The sequence below is a fragment of the Condylura cristata genome, unplaced genomic scaffold, assembly GCF_000260355.1.
Source record: "Condylura cristata isolate star-nosed mole 26May11 unplaced genomic scaffold, ConCri1.0 scaffold00021, whole genome shotgun sequence".
NCBI classification, from domain to species: domain Eukaryota; kingdom Metazoa; phylum Chordata; class Mammalia; order Eulipotyphla; family Talpidae; genus Condylura; species Condylura cristata.
In genome coordinates this window covers 28,120,414-28,147,691 of record NW_004567122.1, presented here as the reverse complement: position 1 = coordinate 28,147,691, position 27,278 = coordinate 28,120,414, and the positions used below count along the sequence as shown (strand labels likewise).

General features: G+C 36.0%; 1 protein-coding gene across 9 annotated transcripts in view; it reads left to right on the top strand.

Moving 5' to 3' along the window:
- Window positions 1-27,278, top strand: part of FAM13B (family with sequence similarity 13, member B) — a 76,824-nt gene that overhangs the window by 5,500 nt on the left and 44,046 nt on the right. For 6 of the 9 annotated variants that reach the window (XM_012727877.1, XM_012727876.1, XM_012727875.1 and 3 more), the window contains exons 2-8: window positions 7,063-7,229; window positions 8,477-8,668; window positions 9,368-9,580; window positions 14,429-14,606; window positions 14,911-15,052; window positions 17,941-18,036; window positions 20,281-20,441. In XM_012727877.1, coding sequence (XP_012583331.1) covers window positions 8,512-8,668; window positions 9,368-9,580; window positions 14,429-14,606; window positions 14,911-15,052; window positions 17,941-18,036; window positions 20,281-20,441 — 947 coding nt within the window. In that variant the 5' untranslated portion in view covers window positions 7,063-7,229; window positions 8,477-8,511. The remainder of the gene's footprint in view (window positions 1-7,062; window positions 7,230-8,476; window positions 8,669-9,367; window positions 9,581-14,428; window positions 14,607-14,910; window positions 15,053-17,940; window positions 18,037-20,280; window positions 20,442-27,278) is intronic. The other 3 variants (XM_004686758.2, XM_012727878.1, XM_012727873.1) reach the window with 1 other exon arrangement.

Here is a 27,278-nt window from a genome sequence, read left to right as displayed (position 1 = left end):
GGGCGGGTCAGGAGAGGTCTGCCACACCATGTGGTTGCCTCCCGGGCAGGCGGGGATCGAACTCATGCGGAAGTGGCTTTAGCTTCTCAGTGCAGTGCTTTAACCCGCTGCGCCACCAGGGAGGGCCCTGTTTGGGCTTCTTAAGACTAGAATTGCTTTCCTTAGAAAGATTTGCAGTTAGATCCACAAACTTTAGACAAGTAGCTTGAGACTATAGTAATTTGTTTTTTAATTTGTTTAAAAATTATTTTATGCATATAAGAACTGGGGTGTAAGCCAGAGGTGGGGTGTGTATAAGAGGATTCACCAAAGACAGAGTGGGAAGAAAAGTAAGCAGATCTACTGAAATACACTGCTGAGGGGAGCAGTGGGTGAGACAGGAGGTCTGCTGTGCCATGTGGGTCACCTCCCTGGTGGGGGATTGAACTTTGGCTGGTGATAGTTTGATATCACTGAGACTTAACCACTTGAGCCACCAAGGAGGCCCCTGCTTTTTTTTTTTTTAAATATGTAAAATGGAAATAGTTCTTAATTGACAGTATTCTAGGTATGAGAAGTAACTAATAAAGTGCTTATAAATGTTCTAGAAATGAGAGTTGCTTTGTTTGAAATAGAAATGGCAGTCATTTATTTTTTTATAAAGGTATTTTCTTATCTATATCTATACATGCATACAGAACTGGGGTACAGGGGTTGAGAGGGTTCACTAGAGACAGAGTGGGGCACAGAACAGGCAGATCGATGAAGTACACTGCTGAGGGGAGCAGCAGCGAGACCGAAGAGGTCCTCTCTGCCATGTGGGTCACCTCCCTGGACGCAGATCAAACTCGTGCTGCACTGGCTGCACTAGCTCCATAGTGCTGTGCTTAAGCCGTTGCACACCAGGGAGGGCCCGGGCAACAAATTTTTACATGAATACTTTGATGAGAGGAATATTGAATCTTCCTCTTAGGTGAAGTGTTTCACATTTAGTGGTTGTAGTTTGTAGAAAATACTGTGCTATGTCCTACAAAATGCCTGATTCCTTTGTCATCTTAGTTTTGTGGAGTCACCATGGAGGAGGATTGTTCCCAGAGGTAGTGTGCCAAAGTGCACACAGATAAACAAAGCCTCAGGCATAGAGATTATTATTGTGAGAAATACCTTATACTCTTTTTTTGGCTGTCTTCTATTTTGAGGCAAAGAGATTCTTAAAGTTTTGCATTTAGAGTGCTGTTTAATTTAAAAGCATTTTTGTCTTGAATTCTGTTTTAGTTATACTTTGATAAATTAGCAGCAGAGTCAGTATGACTTTTTCCAATCAAAGTAGCATCATTTGTGAACATTTGGCAGTTCAGTTCTTGTGTGCAGTGGCTTCTTTTTTCAGCCTGTCTGTTCTCTTGGAACTGTTAAGAATCTTAGTCCAAGTAAATGACTTAGGTCAGGAAGGAACCTCTGATTTAGCATATTAGCAACTTGTATAGATTCTTATTCAGTTGGCTTGGAAGAGATGCTTTTACTTTGGTGAATTGTTTAGAGCTTGTTAATAAAAATCTAAATGTACAGAGCAGAGAAAAATCTATGTCCCTTAAGCTTTGATTGGTTGACTTAGAGACATTTACAAACTTAAATGTTTTTTCTAGTTTACGGTCTATAGTGAGACCCAATTCTCCCTTTGACTTTTCCCTTTTTGGATTTTTTTTTTGGTAGTGATTGTTAAAGTTAGTGCTTTTAAACTTTTTATGTGAATCATATACTATTTTGTCAGTGGCATTTTGGGAAAAGTTGACTTTTCTTGTTCCTATTAATTTTGAAGATAGAACTTTTTTTTCACATGAAAAAGACAGTTTAGGGCCCTCCCTGGTGGTGCAGTGGGTTAAAGCACAACATGAAGAAGCTAAAGTCCCTTCGGAATGAGTTTTATCCCTGCCTGCCCTGAAGGTGACCCACATGGCGCGGCAGACCTCTCCTGACCTGCCTACTGCTCCCCTCAGCAGTGTACTTCGACGATCTGTCTGTTCTGCTCCCCACTCTGTTTTTGTGAAGCCTCTCACTGCCACTGTACCTCTGGCCTGTACCCTAGTTTCTGTATGCACAAATAAATAAATCTTAAAACAAAAAAAAAAAGACAGTTTATCTTGGCAGATGGTGCCCTTACCACAGGCTGCCTTATTTGTAAAATGATGAAACTTTATTTGTATATTGCATATCTAATCTTATTACTTATAGACTGTTTTTGTTAAATTGTTTGCTTAGATAAGACTTTGGTGTTTAAAATTTATATCTTTTACCTCCCCAGTGGCGTAAGGATTAAATCTCAGCACTATCAAGCTGTCACAGCCACTGTTGTGTGAGTTTGATTCCTGGATAGGGAGATAACCATGGTGCAGTAGACTTCTCCTGTTTCACCAGTTGCTCTTCTGAACTTTTTTTTTTTTTTTTTTCCCCCCAGTAGATCCACCTATTCTGCTCCCCATTCAGTCTCTGGTGAATCTTCTCACCCCCTGCACCTGTGGTCTACCCAGTTCAATGAATAAACAACTATAACATCTTCAGTATAGCTTTAATTTTCTTGCTTTCCTTAGTTGTGCTATTTAGAAAATTTTGTAATTTTTGGATAATACTACATCGCATACAGTAGAACTGAACAGGATAGATTTTGGAAATGTGAAATGAAATATTTTATTTTCCATTGGTGAGTTGAAAAGTATAGTTTTAAAATGTAGTTCTGGGGCTCTCCCTATTGGTGCATTGGGTTTAAGCACAGCATCATGAGGCTCTACGAAGCCACTGTAGCATGAGTTCCCTCCCTGGCCAAGGAAGTGACCCACATGCCGTGGCAGACCTCTCCTGGCCCACCTGCTACTCCTCTCAGCAGTATATTTCAGTGAATCTGCCTGTTCTGTTCCCCAGTCTGTCTCTGGTGAATCCTCTTACCCCCCACCCCCCACACCTCTGGCATGTACCCCAGTTCTGTAAGCATAAATAAAGAAATCTTTACTTAAAAAATAAAATAAGACCTTCCCTGGTGGCTCAGTGGGTTAAAGCACAGCACTAAGAAGCTAAAGCCACTTCCACATGAGTTCGATCCCCACTTGCCCTGGAGGTGATCCACATGGTGTGGCAGATCTTTCCAGACCCTCCTGCTGCTCCCCTCAGCAGTGTACTTTGCCAGTCGGCCTGTTCTGCTCCCCTTCTGTCTCTGGTGAATCCTCTCACTGCCCTTATACCTCTGGCCTGTATCCCAGTTCTGTATGCACAAATAAATCTTTTAAAAAAAATGTAGTTCTATAATAAAGTAACTTGACATTAAAGACTCAGTCTATCAAAGTGACACTGCCTTTATTTTTGTGAGTTCTTACACAATATTTTTAAAAAATAAGTTTATTTTTACATCATTTTGTGCATTTTTCCATCTCAGTTGTAATCCCTGTGGTATTCCCATCACCAAACCACCCATGTGCCATCACCATAGTCCAGTTTACACTGTATTTTTAAGGTTTATTGAGGTATAATTTATGTGTACAGTAGCATTCCTAGTTTAAAATAGCCAGTTTATTATGTTTGATAATGTAACCCCCACTACCACAGTCGTGATAGAACATTTCTGTCACTCCAAATTATTTTCAATAATTTTTAGTTTTCTTATTAGTGAAGTGGATAAAATAAAATTACCTACTTTCACAGGACTGTAGTAAGGATTAAATGAATTAATACATTTAAAGTCCTTATAATAGCTCCTTCCAGATTATAAGAGCTCACTTAATGATATCTGCTATTATCTATTGTATTGATGTTGATGTTCTACCCTTTTTAAAAAGTCCCTTACTACCAATTTTGCTAGATATTTAAAATGTAAAGGTTCTGGCTGTTAAGAAAGGTGTGTTCTGTTCCTCTTTCTCTCTCTATGTGTATATATGTGTATATATGTAAATAAGTGGAACTCAATGGAATGCAAAAGTACCTTGAACCTGAGATTGATAGTTGGTGTTTGAAGGTATACATTCCTGAATCTAAACATCCAGATTTATTGGTAATTGGTATTTAATTGCATTATTTTTATTTAGTGGTCTCATGGTAGATTATGTAAAATTTAAAATTACTTCTTATTTGCTGTGTATACCTTTATGCTAAGCATGCTATTTTGAAATGCGTTTGGAAATTCTTGGTTATTTTGATACTATACATTATATTCGCATATAGCCTTATTAACTCCTTCCTTTGTGTTTTATTCATCCTATCTGTTAAAACTTTTCAGCCGATCTCTTTAGGACATTTTTCTCTGGTAATTGGCTGCTATTTTCTTTCTTTCTTTTTTTTTTTGAGAATTGGTTATTTTATTTTTTAAAATATATATATATAAAAACTGGGGTGTAGCTAGAGGTGTGGAGGTGAGAGGATTCAGCAGAGACAGTGAAGAGCAGAATAGGCGGGTCTACTGAATACACTGCTGAGGGGAGCAGTGGGCAAGACAGGAGAGGCTGTGCCATGTGAGTCAGCTCCCTGGCCAGAGATTGAACTCATGTCACAGTGGCTAGTGATAGCTTGATAGCACTGTCTTTAACCCCTGTGCCACCAGGGAGGCGTTGGTTATTATATTTTCGATGTTGCATTAGTTTTTTAGGGCTTCCCTGACAGTTACAAATAGAGTGAACTTAAAACAATAGAAATTGTCTCTTACATATCAGGAAGCCAGAAGTTTTAAAACTTGATGGCTTGGCCACACTATCTCCAAAGGTTTCAGGGGAGACTCCTTTCTTGTTTCTTCTAAATTCTCATGGCTCCTGATTTTTTTTGTCCTGTGACAGGATAATTCCCAACTTCTGTCTCCCATCTTCACATGGTCTTCTTCCTCCCGCAAGTGTGTGTCTGTATGCTCTGTCTTCTGCTTATGAGAATATCAGACATCGGATTTAGAACTCCCCCAAATCTACCATGATTTAATATTGAGATACATAAACCACCCCCCCCCCTTTTTTTTTTTTAAAGATTTTTTATTTATTCATACAGAACTGGAGTACAGGCCAGAGATATGGAGGGTGAGAGGATTCACCAGGGGCAGAGTGGGGAGCAGAACAGGCAGATCGATGAAATACACTGCTGAGGGGAGCAGCAGGCGGGTCAGGAGAGGTCTCCCCGCCATGTGGATCTCCTCCAGGGCAGGCGGGGATTGAACTCGTGCGGAAGTGGCTTAAGCTTCTTAGTGCTGTGATTAACCCGCTGCGCCACCAGGGAGGGCCAACCCCTTTTTTATGGGTAGACAATGGAAGTTTTTTTGGACACTAGTTAACCCATTCCAGAAATGATTTAAGCCTGAAAAGGGACAGGAAACAGAACTGAATATGTTGAAAACTACTTTGTAGTTTATAGAAGTGGTATTTTGGGCCATTCTCCAGTCTCATTGCTCTCAGCAGTGTTCTAGATAGAGTCTCAAGTGAATAATTCTTAACTAGTGGGGCTTGAAGTACAGGCCTGTCTTACTAAATATCTTCTGGCAATTTAGAAATAAGTGACCTCAAAAAATGTAAAGATTATAGTCAGTTTGAGTGATAAAATGATGAATTCTGTCTACTTTAAAAATTTATATTGAGCAGTAGCACAACATAGTGATTAAGAGCAGGACTTAGGGAGTCACACTCTCTGGGTTCAAATTCTGCTGTTTGTAATTAGGTAAGTTGGTAACTATGCAGTATAGTATCTCTTTAAGGATTATAATAATACTACCTTGTCAATACATGTAAAGGATGTAGAACTGCTTTGCACATGATAACTTTAGTGTGCACTTACTATGGGCTTGCTGGTATTTTCTTCTTCATCATCATCAGTATCAAAAAAGCCTTTTTTTCAGTAGAGACTCATCACCAAAAAGATTTATGCCTTTGTTTTTCTGATACTAGTGAAACATTCGTACTAGAGTTTGTGGATTCCTACTCAGCATTGCCTCAGGAAAGATGCCTTACAGATTGCCTAGTTAGAATTTGGGACTAGTAGAGAACATGACATGAGATAACTGGTTCTCAATTTTATTAACAAGACACATAAACACCATCTATAGAACTTGCCTCTACATTGTTCTAATAGGTTTTTTGTACATCAAGCAAATTCCCTTTTCCTTTATGTGGTGAGGGTACCAACCTGACTTTTAATATAAGTTCATTAACTATCTTATCCTTAAAGTTATTCTCTCAAAGACTCAACTTTGAAGTTGTTTTTCAGCTGAATAGACTACATGTTTCAGCAGGCATTTCAGGATGTTTTGGAAGTAATCATCCACTAAAGATTTGTTATGGGAATGTGGTTTTCCTTCCCCTCAATTTTTAATGTTCCTCCTGGAGGTATATATTATTAATAAGACTCTTTTGAAAACCACACTGAGCGATAATACTCTTCTCTTACCTGAACCCTATGAGTGAAATGCTCCAGTGTAGTTTACTGAGCTTATTAAAAGATTTCTTCATAATCACTAGAATTCACAGGGTGATGAAACAAGAATTTGCAAATGATAGGCCAAATACCATGCACATTGCCAAACAGGTTTTCCTCTCTCTTTCCCCAGCCCATTTGCTGATCTTTTAATATTAGGTGAAGAGGAGAAAGCAAATTTATTTTCTGTTTACTACATGCTTGTATAGTTGAAGTTAAACTTCATAGCTGTATAGCTATTCTTACTTTATATAAAGAAACGGGCTTAGAGATACACAAGTTGTATAGTATATTAAGATGGAATAGTGTGTGTGTGTGTGTGTGTGTGTAGTGTGTGTGTAAATGAAAAGTCCTTAGAGGAAAATTGATTATTTGAGTGGTCTAATACTGGAAGATGTGTATTATCAAAGAGTGTCTTATGAAATTCCTTTTTTTCCTCCCTCTTCATTTAAATTTATTTACCCTTATACCTATTTATAACCTGGTTCTTATCCAGATTAGCCATTATGATTTGAAATTTTATGGCTTTGATTAGGTTACAGATTGTTTAGATACAAGAATGCTTTTCAGTATAGGTATCCTCCTAAATTTACTGCTCAATCCAGTTTCTCATAGTTAAAGATACAGGAAGCTAAATGAACTGATTTTTTTTCCTTCCAGATTAACTGCTGAAGTACTGATCGAATTCTGCGTTTCTTCAATGAGGAACTACAGGCTGATCTTCTGCCATAATCTCAAACAGCCATAAATGACAAAAGAATGCTTGCTCAGTGAGGGTAGCTGGTGCAGAAGCCATTTTTTAAACTTAGGTGTTTAAGTACTCAAAGGTAATTTTTCAAAGTGTTTACTGTCCTTTACTGTAGAATTCATGGAGATTTTGGGCTCATCTCCTTTTGCTGCTACTTGATTAACTTTAGATTTTGTAGTTATTAACTGGTACCTGATGAATTGAAGATCTTATCGAGTATGTGGCTTGTCTAAAAACTATGTAAATTTATGGCACTTTGTTGCCCCTAAGGTGATTTCTTTTATTTCTGTTAACTTGGGTGGATTACTTCCCATTCACACTGTAAAACATCCACAATCCAGTGGATTACAAATGCACTCTATTTTATACTCCATACTCTTCAGTAGATTTATCTTTTTGTGCTGTTACCTTGTAGTACAAAAGGACTTACTTTTCTGGGATGATTTAAAAAAAGCCCACTGTTTTGGTTCATTATCAACTTCTGAAAAAAATTTTTCTCTTAAAAAGCCGTTTCCCATGTAATGTTTATTTTAGAAAATGAATATTCTTGAGGTTACTTATTAATCTGATTCTTTAAATATTTAAAACATTGTTTTTTCTTACTGCTTCTTTATTGGCCGCTGTTCCTCCAAATTAAAGGAATAACTATTTGTTCTGACTAGTCTGGTTTTGGAAATTTTTCTTTTGAATAGTTATGAAAAAAGAGGGTTGATAAAAGATTGAGTATTAAAATAATATTCTCATTGAAAGTTGGTATGTGGAACTGGAACATTTCCTTTATTCATAAAAGCATATTATGTTTACTCAGATAAAAATAAGAACTGGTTAATCTTGTTCTTATTAACCCATCATTTATTTATAAAAATAATTTTTATTTTTCCATCACATTGGCTTTCTCCTATTTGGGTACTTAGGAATTGAGGGGTTAAAAGAGCATCATAAGGCAGAGTTTGGAGATAGATTAGTTTTGGCTTTCTACCTGTGTCATTGATAAATTTGGTCAATAAAGGTCCTCTTGGAGCCAGATTTACCTCTTAATTTTTGTTTGGGACATTATTGCCCTCTGATATGTTTAATGACCACTTTTGCTATTTGTTTAACAAATATGCAAATACTAATGTAGTATTCAGAACTGAGTGTACAGAAGAGAAACTGCTTAGATGACTGTATTGAACTTTGTTTGTAGGACATGTTCCAGGATTAATAGCTGAAACAGTTTGTTGCTGAGAACACATTTAGGTGTAAAGCATTTTTCTTAAATCTACTTAGTCATATTGCCACCTGTTAACCATCATAATGTTTTTCTCTTTTTCTTTCATTTGGCAGAAAAGACAGCTTTGATTTCTGGCTGCAAAAAAGATATGAGGAAGAGCTCCTCCCCTTCCTTGAGTAACTGCAACTCCGTTCTTGCTAACAAAATATTTGGAATTCCACTTGATGAGCTGCAGCAGGGAGGACATCCAGACAATGAGGTTCCGTTCATAGTCCGCCACGTTGTGGACTATATTGAGGAACATGGTATACATTTCCTTCCTTTGAGATCTACCCTTTTAATAAATACTGTATGTTACTTTTTGATCTGGACTTTTTTTTTTAAGTTGGAAAGTCCAAATATGTAAGGAGAAACAATAGAAACTTAACATTTTAGTGTGTTTTTAACTTAAAGTTATATATGTACAGCATATTTTCCTTTTTTTTTTTTAAAGATTTATTTATTTATATGGAACTGGGGTACAGGCCAGAGATGTGGAGGGTGAGAGGATTCACCAGAGACAGAGAGGGGAGCAGAACAGGCAGATTGACGAGGCACACTGCTAAGGGGAGCAGCAGGCAGGTCAGGAGAGGTCTGCCTCGCCATGTGGATCTCCTCCGGGACAGGCGGGAATCGAACTCATGTGGAAGTGGCGTTAGCTTCTTAGTGCTGTGCTTTAACCTGCTGCGCCATCAGGGAGGGCCTTGTACAGCATATTTTCATTGAGGGAAGTGATAAGAATATTTTCAGTGGATAATGTGGAGGGGGAAGATAAGATAGGATATACCTCAGGACAGAGATAGTACATTTCTAGATGTGAATATGAAGGTATCTAGCTCAGTCAGGGGAGGAAAGAATGGCTTTCTGAAAGTATAAAAATTTTAAGTTGGTTGGAGAATGAATATATATGATGACCAAATAGTCAGAGTTACAGCTAATTTAATTTTTGCCTTGAACTATTATAGGAGGTCTGGAGCGACAAGGACTTTTTCAAGTCAATGGAAATGCTGAGACAGTGGAGTGGCTTCGGCAGAGATACGACAGCGGAGAAGAGGTGGATTTGGTTAAGGAAGCAGATGTTCCCTCAGCTATTAGTCTTCTTAGGTTTTTCCTTCAGGAACTTCCTGAACCTGTTATCCCTGGCAGTTTGCATATTCACTTAATGCAGCTTTCTCAAGGTAACAGTTTGATTCTTATCAGTCATTTAACATTAATTTTAAAGTCCTTACCTTTTAGAAATTTTGACATGTAAATAGTAATTATAGTAGTTCTGAAATTAATTTCTTAGGTTCCCATTGGAAACATAAATTCTATGCAGTTGTATGGTGTAATCAAGGAAGTGCCACCTTGTCTGATAGTGTTAAAGTAAATATTATTCTATTTTTTGATTGGTCTTAATAAACCTAAGATAGAAGGTGAGGAGAAGGAAGAATTGGAGGAGTCAAGAGTGAGGAGTAGGAGGGTAGGGAAAGAAGGACAAAATACCAAAGTGTTAGGTGTGGCACTAAGTTCATCAACAACCACTGATGTTCTTAGTGGCAATGTTATTCTTGAACGTTTTTCCAGTGTGATGGAACTTCTTAACAGAAACCGGAAGACAGCTTTGACTTAGTTTAGAATATACCTGAAACTTGTTTGGATACCTGCATGAAATAAAAAACCAAATTGGCATTAGATTCCAAGTCAAATTGAAAAAATTTTAATTTGACCTTGTTGGATTTGTTTTCTTGTGATGACTAAAGGTGGGGCTTAACTAGAATGGAATTAGGAATAATAAAGATACTGAAGATTTAACAAAGAAGTGATAAAATTATTCTTAAAAGTTAAGTGATACTCATTTGTAGTGGAGTGACATTTTACTGTGTAGGAAAGTTCATAAATAGATATATTTAATTTTTTTTCTGTGTAGCATGAAATCTGAAAACCTTTTTAAATTGGGATGTCTAGAGAAATTCAGCGACATTAAGAAATCATAACTATTTTAAATGTCTGTTACTGCCATAGGTGGACATTTTATAACGTATTGTGCATATCCTTAAGTAGTAGTGTACTTGGAAGAGGAAGATTTCTTTTGAGAGCATTTGTTTATCTTATTTTTTCCTTAAATGTTATCTGTGAACCTCAATTACAGGGTTTTCCTAGTTTTTGTATAAAAGTCAGTAAAGTGATATTTTATGACTTAAGTTTTCTTCTGTGTAGCTAGATAGACAACTAGGACTCTTTTTTTTATTATATTAGTTTATTTTTACATATTTTTGTGCATTTTTCCATCAGTTGCAATCCCCTTGTAAGACTCTTATCTTTCTTCAGGAATAGTTAGCTTGATTCCATTTTTTTTGTACTACATAAATGAAAAATAGGTTTCAAAATAAAGTGTTGTCAACACCTCACCTTTTTTTCAGTGTGACTATTTTTTTCTGCCATCCAGCAATAAGTTTGTTTTAAGTTTCTGATTTTTTTTTTCTTACAGGTTTTTTTCTCTCCCTTTCCAAATGTTTGTATTTTGAACCACCTAGTAACCATTTTGCGTTCACTAAAATATATAAGGAAACTGATTCTACAGTTTTAGAGCCCCTTTTATGACTCTGGAGCCATTCTTTACTTACAGTGATAAGTTCCCATGTTTCTTGTACTAGCTGAATTCCAGGCAAGTTTCTAAAGTTGCAAGAATCAGATACACTTTCAGTCTTGAATGAAAATTTATAGATGGATAATTGGAAAAAGACGTAATGGTAATAAACTTATTATTGGCTATTCATTGGTACTATCTCAGAAATGATTTTGTTACTAGGATTGTTGTTTGTGTAGCATACTTATGCTTTGTGTTTTGGTAGAGAATGCTGTTTTTGTGAATTTAATAACATTTCAAAAAATGTTATTGTGCTTAAAAGAATTCTTTGTCAGGGTTAAAATGTCTTTATAATATACATATATTTTCCCCAGATAGAATTTAATTAGGATGTAGGCTTAAAGAAAGGAACAAAAATTTAAGCAGGTATGTGTTTGGTGTTTGGAAATTATTCTCTTCTTTATTTGAAGAATTTAGAAGTAGCCTGTAGATATAAATATATTTTTTAAGGATTTATTTTATGTACAGAACTGGGGTGTAGGCTGGAGGCATGGGATGGTGGTGAGAGGGTTCACTAGAGACACAGTGGGGAGCAGAAGAGGTGATCTATTGAAATTCACTGTGGAGGGGAGCAGCAGGCAAGACAACCTGGCCAGCAAAGTTAGTTGCATGGCCAGGGATTAAGTGCATCCTCAATGTCTGGACATACCTTGATAGTGCTGAGCTTTAACCCTTGTGCTGTTACAGGGCAGGGAAAAAGGGGCATCCCTAAACCCCCAAACCTGCCTGCTCTAATAGGTTCTGCATCCGCCACAACAATACAAGACATAAAAGCTTTAATAGGAAGGAACTTTAATACAATGAGTATGCAATACAGAAGGCAAAGAATATAATTTCTAAATCAAACACCTGAATTTACCCATCCCCTTGAGGATAAAAGTCCACCCAAAAGGGATTGGTGCAAAGCAAGGCCTGAAAACCCACCACAAGCCTAAAGCACCTTCTGGCCGGGACCCATAGAAAAGGGTCAGACATGGCCAGATAAGTCTGGGAGGAAAAGAGCAAAATCAAAATTAAGGTAAAAGCTGCTGTAGTCAACCTCCCCACAAGCCTCTCACCCACATCTGTTTCAACCAGCAAAGGGCCAAGAAACAAGCACGCTTTTTTCATCACATGCTCCCTGCTTCATGTGGCTTCCTCAGGTCTCCTGCTGGCTCTCCAACCTGCTTCCTTCCTCCCTCAGTAGTCGCCTCTCTTGATTCCTCTTTTCCCTGCTCAGCTCCACCCTCCTTCTGGGTGGGGCAGGGAACCTGGAAACTTCCCCTTTTCTTGGGGGCCACCCTGTTACAGTATAACCAGGGAGGCTCTGGTGTAAATATTTTTGTTTAGTAGAAATGCGTACAAATAAAAGTAGAGTGACATGGAAAGCATTTCAAGTAAAAAAAAAAAGTGTTGCCCACTGTCATTTAACTCCTGTCAGGTTAAATATTAATAGTCAAGCATTTTCGTTATTGTGTTTTCATTCAGCTCACTTGCTAGGTTTTGAACAACTGTTGTTCTAGATTCTGGGGGTGCAACAATGAACAAAACTGGATAAATCTGCCACTAAAGAGCTAAAAGTCTAAAGGGTATACATAACATAAGAGGGGCTAGAGGAGAAATAGATGATAAAATAAATATATGGGATGGTAAGTACTACAAAGCTAAAGAGGATATTAGGTTAGAATTATGATTGTACTGTAGTCATCACTGATAATATGAATTGCTTATGTATTTCGTTGAGTGATACAATTTTCCTAAATAGTGCTTTTCTGTAAAATGCTTAGGTGTTAAAAATTCAAAAAACATTAATCCAGGGGCTAGTTAATCCAATTATAAAATGAAAGCCTGGTGCATTTGAGGTGGTCAGTGGTAATGTTATAGGGCACCTCAATTCAGAGAGAGGCACCCCTGAAGCCCCAAAACCTGCCTGCTCTTAAGTGGGTTCTGCCATCTGCCGCAACAAGACAAAATATATAAAGCTTTAATGAAAAGTAACTTTAATACAGTGAATATACAATATGGAACACAAAGAATATAACTTCTAAATCAAACACCTGAAGTTACCCATCCCCTCGTGGGCAAAAGTCAACCCAAAAGGGATTGGCCCAAAGCAAGGCCTGAAAGCCTGCCACAAGACTCAAGCACCTTCTGGCCGGGACCCATGGAAAAGGGTCAGAAATGGCCAGACAAATCTGAGAGGAAAAGAGCAAAATCAAAATCAATATCAATATAAATATAAATATATACCTCCCTACAGGTATCTCACCCACATCTGCCTTAACCAGTCCAGGGTCAGGAAACAAGCCCGGTTTCTTCATCACATGTTTGCTGCTCCATGTGGCTTCCTTAGGTCTCCTTCTCCATCTGCCTTCCTTCTCTCTTCTTCTCTCTCCTTTTTCTCTGCTCAGTTCCACCCTCCTTCTGGGTGGGGCAGGGAACCTGGAACTTCCCTTCTCCTAGGGACCACCCAGTTACAGTAATATTTCAAATATAGAAGAATTTCTGCATTTTAAATTTTAAGAAAAATCTTTGACTGTAATCTTTCCTGATAGACTTCTTAGACTTGTGCTATTTTGCAGAGATGGCTGATCTCATTACCATAAAACCTTCCTCCCACGAATTTTTTATGAATCAATTTCAAGAACATGAATGAAAACATAAATGAAAGAAATAGTGTATGACTGACTTTCACAATAAAAGCAATGCCTCTGAGAAATAGCCTCATTAATGGGGGACCTCACCAATCAGTATGGTTTGATACAGACCTAATTTCTGTTTATGAAAGCTCATTGACTCAGTGAACCTAGGACCTAGTTTGTGCTCATTGTAAATTTATTCAGTAAACAGAAACCAACAGTAGTTTAAAGGAGAAAAACAAATGAAAAGTGGAATTTCTTTTTATTTAGTTGTACCGATTTTAATTGTTCTTTTCAGGATGCTAGGGGGAAAAAGAAAGTCACTTTCACCCTGTTGTTTTCCTGTTTATTCAAGTGGAAAAGATTATTGATAGTACTTATTCTTAAATTGCTTCATTTCTTGACTGACTAAAAGTTGGTGTTGATTGACCAGAGAGTGCATTTTGACTTCTTACGGTAATTTGGATACACAGGTACAGTCATGCAAGAGACAGTATGAAGAGAATAAAAAAAAAAATAGAGATTTGGCCAATGAGTAATAGATGAGGAAAATATCCTCCAGCAATTGAGGGGTTGAGTTCTTTCTCTCCAATTTAACTCTTCCACTTAATAAGTGAAATGCAAATCCCTAAGGCATTTAGCCTCTAGTAGAGGAAGTAAAGAGGTTCTGAGTTGTTACAGTAAAAAGGTGATGTGGGTGGAGTAATGTGAACCTGGCAAAATATCAGAGCTTTCTTTTTTACTTCATTAAAAAAAAAACCTGTCATTATGTTTTACAGATGATAATAACGAAGATGAATTTGGAAGAAAGTTGAGGTTCCTCTTGCAACAGCTTCCACCTGTTAATTACAGCTTGTTAAAGTTTCTGTGTAGATTTTTAGCCAATGTAGCATCACATCATGAAGAAATTTGGTCTGCAAACTCTTTGGCTGCTGTCTTTGGTCCAGATGTCTTTCAGTAAGTTTTTTCATAAATTTTAGTTTAATTAAAAAAATTTAAATTTATGAAATAGAATCATTATACTATGTTCCAAGGATCATAGGTTATTTAATGAACCATTATTTTTAATATTAAATCAGATTAATCCTTTCAGCATTTCTCTGAACAGGGTACAAATTAGGCTGGCTTTACAGATGGGAAAACTGAGGCATAGAATGATGACATAAATTGCTCACATTTATGAAATGACTCATTGGATGTCTTCTAATGTACCTGAGATTGATTTAAGTACTTTGAATTAAATCTGAACCTTTATTCATAGCATTTACACAGATGTGGAAGATCTGAAGGAACAAGAAATAGTGAGCAGAATAATGGCTGGACTTCTGGAAAATTACTATGAGTTTTTTGAGAATGAAGAGGAAGATTTTTCATCTAATGATTTGAGTTCAATTACTGAACAGGTGAGAATACTTTTAATACTGTGTTTGGAGGAAATATTTCTTTTTAAAGAATTTGCTCTTAAGGTCTTTGTACAAACATTTGGAGTTTTAAAGTAGTGAACTGGAGGCAGTTCATTTGGTGAGGTATGTAATCACAGGTCACACATTCATGCAACACATGAGTGTGTTATTGTGTTATTTTTTCCAAACAACTTCTTATCCTCAATTTGGGAAATATGGAAAAGACATTGAAGGCAAAGGATCTGGTAGAAATATTGTGGGATTTTTTTGTTTGTTTTCCTTTTACTAACTTACACATTGTTTATTTTGTAAGAATAATGTTTTTTTGGGGGGAGGTTGTTTTTGCAAAGAAACTGCTAGCAAGGAGGAATATAGGAAAGAATGAGAAATAGAAGATAGCGGAAAAGATTCAATACAAAGTTTACATAAACCTAAAAATACAAAGGTTTTTTTTTTTTAATTAAAGTGGTAAGTCAACACAGCAGTGTAATCACTGTTATTGATGGTAATCATCAGGAGAGTAATAGTACAGGTTGCAGATAATTTTACCATTTGTGTCTCTTAATACTATAAATCTGCTTCTCATATTTGGTGTTGCTGCTGTGCCCTGATTGTTGACAATATAGGAATTCTAGTTACTTTCTCCTTTGTGAAGTGATGTTGAGTATTTTTAATTTATTGTAAAGCCATATTAATCCAGACACCTTCAGGGTTAGAATTTGTGATTTAGTTCTATGTTTTTATTTTTATTTATTTTTATTTTTTTATTTAAGTGATTTGTCAGACACACTTTTTTTAGGTTAAAATATTGAAGTTACTTATAGTTTGGGTATAGTAGAGGGCTGAAGAGTAATTTATCTGAAAAAAAAAAAAAAAAAAAGTACAGTGAAATTCCTTGCTGTTACTCATATCTACCGCCCAGTTGGTGTTTTTCAGACTTTCTTCATGCAAATATAAGTATATAAGTAAATTTCTCTCTCTCTTTTTTTTTAAGCAGCAAAGTAGTATATCATGCATTCTAGTCTGCATCTTTTTTTTTTTTAGCTACTTAACAGTTTATCTTGATTTTTTTTTACCAGAATATAGAAAACATATTCTTTTGTTTCCACCTCTTCTTATCATTTGATTTATAGTACCAATCGCTGCTTGAAAATGTGATAGTACATCCCATCTTTTAAGAGCAGTCTTGTTTTATATCTTTTCTGATATAATTATTAGTAGCTCCCTTTTCACTCAAATGTATCTAGGTTTAAATGATAAATAGATGCCAGAACTGAGGATGCAATTTGTGTGTGTGTGTGTGTGTGTGTGTGTGTGTGTGTGTAAAATTGTGGAATAAATCAAATGGGTAGAATTTGTAGCCTTGGCTTAGTGATCATGGATCTTATTCATTTAAAAAGTTTCTAATTCTCTTGGCCCTCCCTGGTGGCGCAGCGGGTTAAAACCGCTTCCGCATGATTCCGCATGAGTTCGATTCCCACCTGCCCCAGAGGTGACCACATGGCGTGGCAGACCTCTCCTGACCCGCCCGTTGCTCCCCTCAGCAGTGTACTTCGTCCATCTGCCTGTTCTGTTCCCCACTCTGTCTCTGGTGATGCCTCTCATCGCCCCTGAGCCTCTGGCCTATACCCCAGTTCTGTATGCACAGATAAATAAATCTTTAAAAAAAAAAAAATTCTAATTCTCAGATATAGTTCCTGAGTTAAAAATTTGGTTAAGAGAAAGAATTGATAAATCTTTTTAGAATTATTCTTGCCTAAAAAAAATGAAGAGGACAAGTAAATCGATACGCTTAAACTTCTGCTTTTTTTTAAGCTTATAAGATATTACGTCTTTGGGGGATTGTGTGTGTCACCTTTCTTTAAATTATGTTTTAGTTCAGAAATTCATTTTAAGTAAAATTAATGGTAGTTCAAAGTGATATATACGTATTTTTTGTTGTTTATTTTCTTCATTGCTAAGATGATTTGACCTGTAACAAACTGATGTCAATTTGACCTAATGTTTTTATCTTAACTCTTCTAAAGTTGGCAGGTATTCCTTGGTTGTCTTATATTATGGTGTAGTTCTCTGGTATTTCTATTCTGCAGCTGTAAGATACCCATATTTCATATGTATTGCCTTGTATTTTTAAGCAGCATTAGAAAATTGATTTTTATGTATATTTTATGTAAATAGAATAGTTGCTAAGTAACGAGGTAATACTGAATTCTGCAGATTTGGAAGAATATAGATGGTGAAGAGGATATTAGCATATTGAAAACAATATGCTTACAAAATGGACAGTGAATCTTGACAGGAATGTTTATTTAATTTTCTTGGCCCATATTGCTAATTATTAGAATTGATTTTTTAAAATTTGTTTTGTTACTTTTCTGAGTTATTAAGTGGGTTGCAAGTAGCAAAAGAACAGATATCTGAAAGTGTGTTTAAAAAGTTTTGATAACTTATACGACTTGTGAGACTGTGTTAAAAAGGTACTTGAGTGGAAATGAAATTTGGTTGTATTTTTAGGTGGACCTAACTCAAATGCTGCTAATTTCTTATCCATACATTTAAAGATGTGGGCATATCTGACCCATACTGGCAGTGCTTTAGTTTTTCCTCCTGATTTTAATACTTGAAAGCAGCAAGTTTATCTAACATTCTCTTCTTTTTGGAATTTCATATCATTAATGCACATATTTGGCTTTAAAATCTTTTCAAGGAGAGATTTTTTTTTATTAATTGTATGCGAAATATGACTAGAGATGATGAATAGGTAGTGTCTGAGAAATGACCCAAGTCAGTGGTCATATTCTTTGTATGGGATCCTTAAGTGAATGAGAATCCACTAGGGTGGTTTGAAGATGTAGGTAGTAATTATTTTTCTTTATACATTTGAGAAGGCAGGTAGCAGCGTTTTCCAAAAGCTGGAGTCTGGAGAGCAGGCATTTCACGAGCCTCTAGAGAAGGGAGTTACAACAGTCAAAGAAAGAAGAGATGTAAGTATGGTTGAGAGTTTTCCATAAGTGGAGTTGATGCAGCTGTATATACAGGACAGGGATAGAATGACTTATGAACACTTTAATGAGTTGATAAGAAGGTCATGTTGACAAGGAGTGGATCAAGAAATAGTTTCTTTTAGAAATAGTGGTGGGTGAGAGAGTATTTTTATCTAAGCTAAGTTTATACTTCTTCAAACTAATTTAGCCTGTTTTTACTACAGGAAGTTATGTTGGGAGGCCTTGGGAAGGGTGAGAAGAAAAATCCAGACTGTTGTTCATGCCATATTCTAGTGGATTATTGGTGAAAATACTGGCGAATGTCAATTAATTTTCATAATGTTTTTTGAAGTGAATATGATCTATGCAGTATAATTGAGTATAAGGCTTTCATCATTCCTAGAACCATTGACTGACGGTATACACAAACTGATTTTAGCAAGTGTGATAAACATGTTAAAAGAACAGTCTCTGTACCAAAAATTTGTGGACTGAATGCAGCTATTCTTTGTTGAAATAACCATCTTTAACATTAAAAAAAATTATACTCTTGCACCTGAGCCTTTATTAGTCAGCTCTAATAATTGCCATTTCATACTTTGTAAAAAATTTTTCTTTCTGGTTTTTTTCTTGCTTGATTTTCTAGTTAGATACTGATTTAAATATATTCTCTTAACTTTTTCTAACTTATTAAATACTTAGATACATTTAATACAGTTTAAAAACTAAGCTGTCATTTAATTTTATTTTCACTTTTGTATACATATCCTGCCACTCAACAACCACACATGTTGATGATTTTCAGCCTTTTTCATCACTATTATATGTGGTAAGATATACATGAGGAATGACATTTTCAATAGATTCAGCAGAAAACTGCTCCATGTGCTTTATTTATATAACATCAAAATGCTTCCAAACTGAGGTCATTAACTATTGTGTTAATAATGATTTTTTACTGGAGTACTATCAGTGATTAAAAACTCCTGTTTTTTATGTGGCTGATTTCATTTTTTTGTAAAAAGTGATGCAGCATATGGAAATCATGATCTATGCTATAAAGAAAATAATTCTAGTTATAACTGTTTGTTAGTATGTTTTGGTAAAGAGCTTACATATACGATTTAATCCTTTCATCAAGCTCTGTGAGTTGATGGTATATATTATAACCATTTTATATATTGGCTTGCAGAAATGAAATTAATTGACACAGGTAATCAAGGCGAACATAAATCTCACTACCTCCAAAGCCTGGCTTTTAAGTACTTCAGCTAATTTGATAGGAGGACATCTGTATTTGTTCATAGAGGTGTGGTAGTATGTCAAAGTGTAACCTTTCTTTTGATTCGAGTTTTATCTTCTAACAGTTTGTTTACCCATCAGGATAAATATTATTTTAGTGATAAATTTATTTTATGTATTTTGTAATACATTTGGCTGGAGTGAACAGTTACATTTTTACTGCTCAATTTTACTACTAGTATTGATTTATTAAAGATGTTAGACCATTCATGACTAATTTCTTTTTGATATAGCTTAAAAAAATTGTCATTTGTAAAAACAGTTGTCATTTGAAAATATTTTGTTGGTGTTCCCTCTCTAATATTTCAGTGTCTTCTTACTAGAGTGATTATCTGCTTATGTAGCCAATTGTATAATGTAAGACAGAGTCCCTGCCATAAAGAATTATAACATTGAGTTATGCTTAATAATCTAAACAAAGAATATAAATTTTGTTGTAAGGTCCCATCTCATGAAAAATTAAATCGGAATCATTTAGAAGTAAGTTGACATTTTCTAAAACATAGTTATTGTTAACATCTTAACCAAATTTTCATGCATTTCTTTTTTCACACTATATTCAGAACACTTGTTTAATGTTCCTAGAATTGGAGAACTCTGTTATAAGTGTTTGTAACCATTAGATTTACAAAACTGGTTAGGAAATTAAACTTTCTTAATGTTAATCACAACATGTATGTTTTTTAATAGTGTTCAGTCTTACTTATATTTCTAATGATATTAATGTAGTCATTATTTTTTGCTTCAAAATGTTACAGTTGTCTGCTTTGCAGTTTTGAGTGGAATAGTTGGCATTTACCTACACCGTAGAGGATTTAGCACAATATGAGCAGATAAAAGATGAATTGTTTGCATTTAAAATCTGTTTAGGTATTTTATCTTAGGTAATGCAGTTAACAATTTTATTATTTTTTAATTCTCAATTTCCTTTTATTTGTATAGGTTAATGAACTTTCTGAGGAAGAAGAGGAAGATGAAAAGTTGGAACATATAGAAGAACTTCCAGAAGAGAATGCAGAAAAATCAAATGACATGCCAGAGGTGGTACAATTAAGGATGACTGAAAACATCCTGGAACCAAATAGTGTTACAGCATCAACAAGGTAGTGTTTCAGTTGAAACAGTTGCAGCTTTTGAGCATTTCATTCAGATGTAGATTCACTCAAACACTAAATCTATATAAATTGTACCTATGTAATGAAAGGTGCATGAAAAAAAGAGAAATCAAATTTTTTTTTAAAGATTTATTTTTTATGCACACAAAAACTGGGAGTTCAGGAGGTGAGAGGATTCACCACGGACAGAGTGGGGAGCAGAGCAGGCAGATTGACCAAAATACACTGCTGAGGGGAGTGGCGGGCAAATAGGAGAGGTCTGCCATGCCATGTGGGTCAGCTCCCTGGCTGGGGAATCAAATTCAGTATAGCTTCATAGTGCTGAGCTTTAACCTCTTGTTCCACCAGGGAGACACAAAAATTTTAAAAAAGCTGTCTTGCTAAGGAATTTTCAGGGCTGTGTTTATACCTTTCTTTAAAAATATAACTTCTTACATATATTAAAATTTTTTAGTGCTGTGCTTTAACCTGCTGTGCCACTAGGGAAGGCCATATTCTTAAAATTTTTTTAAAGATTTATTTATTTATGCATATAAGGACTGGGTTGTAGGCCAGAGATGCAGGGGGTGACAAGACTCACCAGAGATAGAATAGGGAGCAGAAAGGTGGATCTACTAAATTACACTGCTGAGGGGAGCAGTGGGTGAGATAGGAGAGGTCTGCTGTGCCATTTGGATTAGCATCCTAGAAGGGGTTCGAACTCATGTTGCCATGGCTGGCGATAGCTTGATAGCATTAAGACTGTGCCACCAGGGAGGCCCTTAAAAATTTTTTTTTTAATTGCTTGAGTGTTAGTTGGGTTGCGTAAGATTTCAGAGCCTTTGGAAGTAGAAATGCTAGAGAAACATAAAATGGTTGAGTTAGCTTGTATTTATAGCTTCTAGGCTATAGTTCAGTTGCACTAGTCTGCTAGGAGAGAACTATGGCTTATAACAGTGCTTTCCAGTCCTTTCAATGTAAAGTGATATTTATATAGCACACTGGGAATGTGGTAGACTGGAGGCACTATTGTAGTTCATAGCTGGGAGCCTTGTGCACACTCCTTAGAAAACTTTAGAAAATTCAAGAACTCCTCATAGATTAGCTCTATCCTTGAAAAATGCTATGCTAGTTCTCTGTAAAACTCAATGGTTTTAATAATTAGTTCACTAGATACTTTTCATTACATTTGTGTTCAATAGAATAGTGTTTTTTTAATAGAAGAAATATTTAAATAAGAAAACAAAATATCTCTTTATTTTTATTTATTTATGCGTACAAGAATGGAATGTAGGCCAGAGGTATGGGGGTGGGGGAGGTAAGATGGTTCACCAGAGACAGAGTCGGGAGTAGAACAGGCAGATAGACAAAGTACACTGTGCTGAGGGGAGTAGCTGGGCAAGACTGGAGAGGTCTGCTGCCCCATGTAGGTCAGCTCTCTGACTGGGGCTCATGTTACAGTGGCTGTGGATAGCTTGATAGTGCTGAGACTTAACCCCTTGCTCGACTAGGGAGCCAAGAAAGCAAAATATCATTTAAAAATAATTGGATCAAATGGAGGAATTCCAGTGTCATTTAGAAAAATTTAAAATGTGCACTGTACATCTGTTATACATCTCTGTTGAGCTCTAGATTTCTGTATCGTTTTTTTCCAACATGATGATTATTATGATAAGAGTAACATGTTTAATCACTCTCTTGCCCTGACATTTTGTTTTTACTTTCCTGTATTTGTATACTCTTACTTACTTTTATAATATCCAATTTATATTTTTATTATGTGTGAGATACTCATAAACTTGTTATGATATTGATATGAGATGCTTAACTATATTTTAATTATGTATTTACTGTCATTTTTTCTGGACATTGAGTTCTCCTGGCTAACTTGTCAGTACTATAATACTACTAAAAGATATTATTTTTAGGACTTCGTTTCCTTTTTTAAGTTATTTGGATGAATTTACTAAAATTAATCCCAAGTTTTATTTATCCACATTCATCCAAAATTTAGTAAAGTTCAAAGAGTGAGCTTTACTCTGGTTGTTGATAAGTATTTCAGAATACATGGAAGATTCGGTACAGTTCACATTGCCATTAGCAAGATTTACCTGAAAACGGTAGATTTACATGGGTGTTCTTTTTTTGTTATTTAGTTATACTCTCCAGTTAGGTGATCTCTAGTTACATAGCCTTTTTAAGTTTAAACTTAAACCCATTAAAATGAAATAAAAGTAGCTGGACTTCAAATGATCCAGTAGCCATATATAGTTACTGGTTATATTGTAGAACATTTTTTTTTTAAAGATTAATTTATTTATGCATACAGAACTGGGGTATAGGCCAGAGGTGCAGTGAGAGGATTCACCAGAGAGTGGGGAGCAGGAACAGGCAGATAGATCTACTGAAATACATTGCAGAGAGGAGCAGCATATGAGACAGGAGAGGACTGCTGTGCCATGTGAGTTACCTCCCTGGACAGGTTCGAACTCATGCTGAGGTGAGGTGGCTGTGGCTAGCTTCCTAGTACTCTGCTTTAACCCCTTGTGCACCAGGGAGGGCCCACATTGTAGAACATTTTTAATATTGCAAACTTTTCTTTTGGATAGTGCAGGTTGGGTAAATTTTTTAAGTATTTTTTAACTATCATCACGGTTAAATATTGTTTTATTTATTTATTTTGTTATGTAAGTCCTAGTCCTACTTTCTCTATTAGACAAATTAACTTATTTCCAGATTCAACTTCCTATTTTAGTCACATTTTTAGGTTTCTAATGTAGTTAGCTACTTCCCTACTAGCCAAATAAATCTTCCTGATAGTGAACCATGGGAATGATACTTGATAAGCAAATATATAAAATTACTTGTTTTAAATGCTTGCCACTAGTAGTTTTTCTTTTTTTGAGATATTTAAAAATTTATTTATGCATGCAAGAACTGGGTGTATAGGCCAGGGGTGCAGTGGTGAGAGAATTCACCAGCGACAGAGTGGGGAACAGGCAGATCAACTGAAATACACTGCTGAGGGCAATGAGAGAGAGGCAGGAGCCCCACATGCTGTGCCATGTGGGTCAGCTCTCTGGCTGGAGTTCGAACTCATGCTGCAGTGGCTGGTACTAGCTTGCTAGAACTGCAGTTTTAACTCCTGTGCCACTAGGGAACCCCCTCTCAATTAGTAGTTTTTGTTTTTGATAACCTGTCTAGTTTCGTACAGAATTTTCCTTACCTTAAACATATTTTTAGGTCGATTCATTGTAGATTTGGTAGTTGTCAGGATTCCTTTATTGCAAATCATGGAAACTGACCTTGGTTAAAAGAAAGAAAAAGCAGGACCTTTATTAGAAGAATGCTGGGTAGGTCATACTAAAAAGGGAAAGCAGAGATAAGAACATGAATAGCTCTGGAAAATTTAGAAACAGAGTCATGGAATAATCTCTTTAGCATGTGGCTATTTCTGTGAGAGTTCCATCACTTTCTTTCCATCTGCCATTCTGCTTAAAATAATATTCCTGTTGGTGGCAGGGGGGAGGGTGTGGCCTGAATTGGGTCAGGTATCCGTGCAGTGGCCAGGGTAGAGCTCATAGTATTTATGCACACACTAATACCATTGGTTGAAGGACAGAGTTTGTGAAAGAAAATTGGGACTATCATCGAAAGAAAGGTGTAGAACTGTTAGGCACTAGAAACAGATATGTGTTCTAGATTTATATTTGTATTCTAAATATAAAACATTATATTTATAAATTGACTGTTAATATTTATACATTAATGTTTTATTTAAGGTTTGACTTCTTGACTGCAAAATGGTAAAACGTATAGTCTATGATTATGGATAAAATTAGATGAGAGCAAAGTAGGGGAGAGAGATATCCCTAGAGGTTATAGGAATTAGCATATAATAGCTCTTAATACATTTGTTTTAGGCTGTTAAAACAATATTCTATGAAACTAGAAATTGAACTTTTGGCAACGTAATTTTTTTTTTTTAAGATTTATTTATTTGTGTATACAGAACTGTGGTACAGGCTAGAGGTGCTAGAGGTGGGTGGTGAGAGGATTCACCAGAGTGGGGAGCAGAAGAGGCTAATTGACGAAGTATGCTGCTGAGGGGAGCAGCGGGCGGGTCAGGAGAGGTCTGCCTCGCCATGTGGATCACCTCCCGGGCAGGCAGGTATCGAACTCATGAGGAAGTGGCTGTTCTTAGTGCTGTGCTTTAACCTGCTGCGCCACCAGGAAGGGCCCTTTTTATTGAGTTTTTATGTGGGTCGTTTTGAAATAATTTACTGGCAGTATTAGGTTTCCTTCTTTGTATTTCTTCTTCGAAGCAGCTTTAAGAATTAAGGAAAGTAAGCATAGAATGATGGTTCAAATTAGCCAGTGTCAAACTTTTTGATTTCAAATACACTCTTAAAAATTATTGACAGCTCCAAGGATCTTTTGTTAATGTTGATTAATTTTTACTGTTTCTTCATCAGGGGCTGACTCACTTTTTAAAAAATTTGCTAGTGGGTAAAATGCAGTCAGTGGCCATGATAAAATTGATACTGCTTGCCTGGCCTTAGGCTTAACCCACAAGCAGTTTTTCCTGCCATTGATTTTGCATCAAGTTGCAAATATTCACATTGTGAAAAAAGCAAATTTTATGAAAATTACTGAAGCCCAGCTCCAGCTAAGGGTCCCCACAGGAAAGGACGGTGTCGGCAAGGAAAAAAGAAAGATAGGAAAAAGGCAAAGAGGCTGGGGGAACGAGGAGACGCAAATGCTTGATCAGGGTGAAAGCATCTTCTGCCGATTGTCCTGGCAGGTCTTTATGTGGGATTACATCAGTGTGTGCATAGAGCTGCAAGCTTAACAATCACACATTTTTCTTAAAGACAGCTCAGAACTTTTTGATCTCTTATTGAGACTGTGATATTCATCATTCATTAATTAAAAAGTACAATTGAGACACAAGATGTTCCTCTAATGTCCAGTCATTAAAAAAATATTTCTATAGTGATGAGTTATCAAACAAAATATTCCTGTGGTGATCAGTTAACAATATACAAAATGTTTCTATGGTGATCAATCAACTTAAGCAATCATTTGTTAATAGCTCAATGAACATACATCTTAAAGGTACGGGATCTACTGTTAAGGAACCAGAAGTCAGAAAAACACTAATGCTGAGTTATCTTATTAATCTTATCTAAAAAACCTATGTTAAAAAGGGTTGGTGTGAAAGTTAGAGGATAAAGTAGGAAAATTATTATTTATAATTTTATTACTTAAAATGAAACTATGTACCTTAAACTATAGATCTTTTATTGGGGACCGAGCAGGAAATGATTACAGCCTTCGGTTCCCAGGTTCTTGGACCATGACATGTTTCTTGTTATTGTGAGACCTAGATTTGTGCCAGTGCCCTCAAGCAGAGAAATGTTAATTATTTTACAACATACTGAGCCATTCTATGGATGATGCTATTGTTATTAAAACAATCAACCTAATCAAGTAATTATTGATTTTCTATTGAATATATATTTGGACAATTGCAATGCTTCTTGGGAATGGCCAAAAACAAACCTCTGTGCTTGGAATTGGCCATAAACAAAACAAAAAAAATCCAGCAGAAACCAGCTATAGAATATCCTGACTTTTCAGGATTTCTCCCAAATCAGGATCTTGTCATACAACGTGAATAGAATGGCTTTTTGCCAAAAAATAGTTTCTACCTTTTGGTTCAGAGACCTTTCTTTGAGAACCAGTTACTTGAATGTTTGTATTTGAATTATATTAATTTGGTGTAATATTTCCATATATTGTTTGCCACTAGCCATATTTTGTTAAGACTTGAGCTGAGGTCAGAGTGGAAAAAGTGGCCAGGATTAGGGGATTGGTAGCTTAGGGTGTCCAAAAAGTAACAGGAGTTTTGATTGTTCCTGAGACTCAGTGTCCTGAAATCTGAAAATTTGTGAGGATCATTACTAAAGCAGTTGTCTTCTGTCTGTAGATGAAAAATCATTGTTTTATATGTATTGTTTTATCTGTTCTTGAGTTTGTTATACAAATACATAAATTTAAAGGGAATCTTCACCTTTAAAAAGTCTTTCCTACCTCCTTGGCTGGGAAAAAGAGATGAGATGTTTGAAAGAGTTAACTTTTTATTGTGCTTCATAATCTCTTTAGCTGGAAAGGTTTATTTGACTTGAAGTTTAGATGTTTTTTTGACTTACACTCATGCTTACAGTACTATAAAACACAGTTACTTGACATTAAAAAATTTAAAATTGCGCCTAATCCCTTACTAAACCTTGTAATTTATAGATAGTGAAAAGTCTTCCTTTTATGGATTCCTCATGTTAGGAATTTAATTTTTTGAGTTCATTGCTTTCTCATTGTTCAATTTCAGGTGTCACTCCAAAAAGAGAATGTAGTGATTTAAGAAGAGCTCTTAAATTTGGAGCTTTGAGATTGATCTTTATTCTATGAATACCTTTTTGTTGCGTTAATGTGACTAAGGTTACTGCAAGGACAAAAGAAAGTGTGTAGCAGTAATTTTTTTTTCTTTAATCTGTTAAATTGTTTACATAATATTTCAGTTACAGGTTTATTCATCATATTTTTCCCTGACTATTTCTCACGTAAGAGAATATAAAGAGGGGGCCCTCCCTGGTGGCGCAGTGAGATATAGCCCAGCACTAAGAAGCTAAAGCCACTTTAGCATGAGTTCGATCCCTGTCCCAGAGGTGATCCACATGGCATGGCAGACCTCTGCCCGCTGCTCCCCTCAGCAGTGTATTTCATCAATCTGCCTGCTCTGTCCCCTACTCTGTCTCTGGTGAATCCTCTCACTGCCCTGCACCT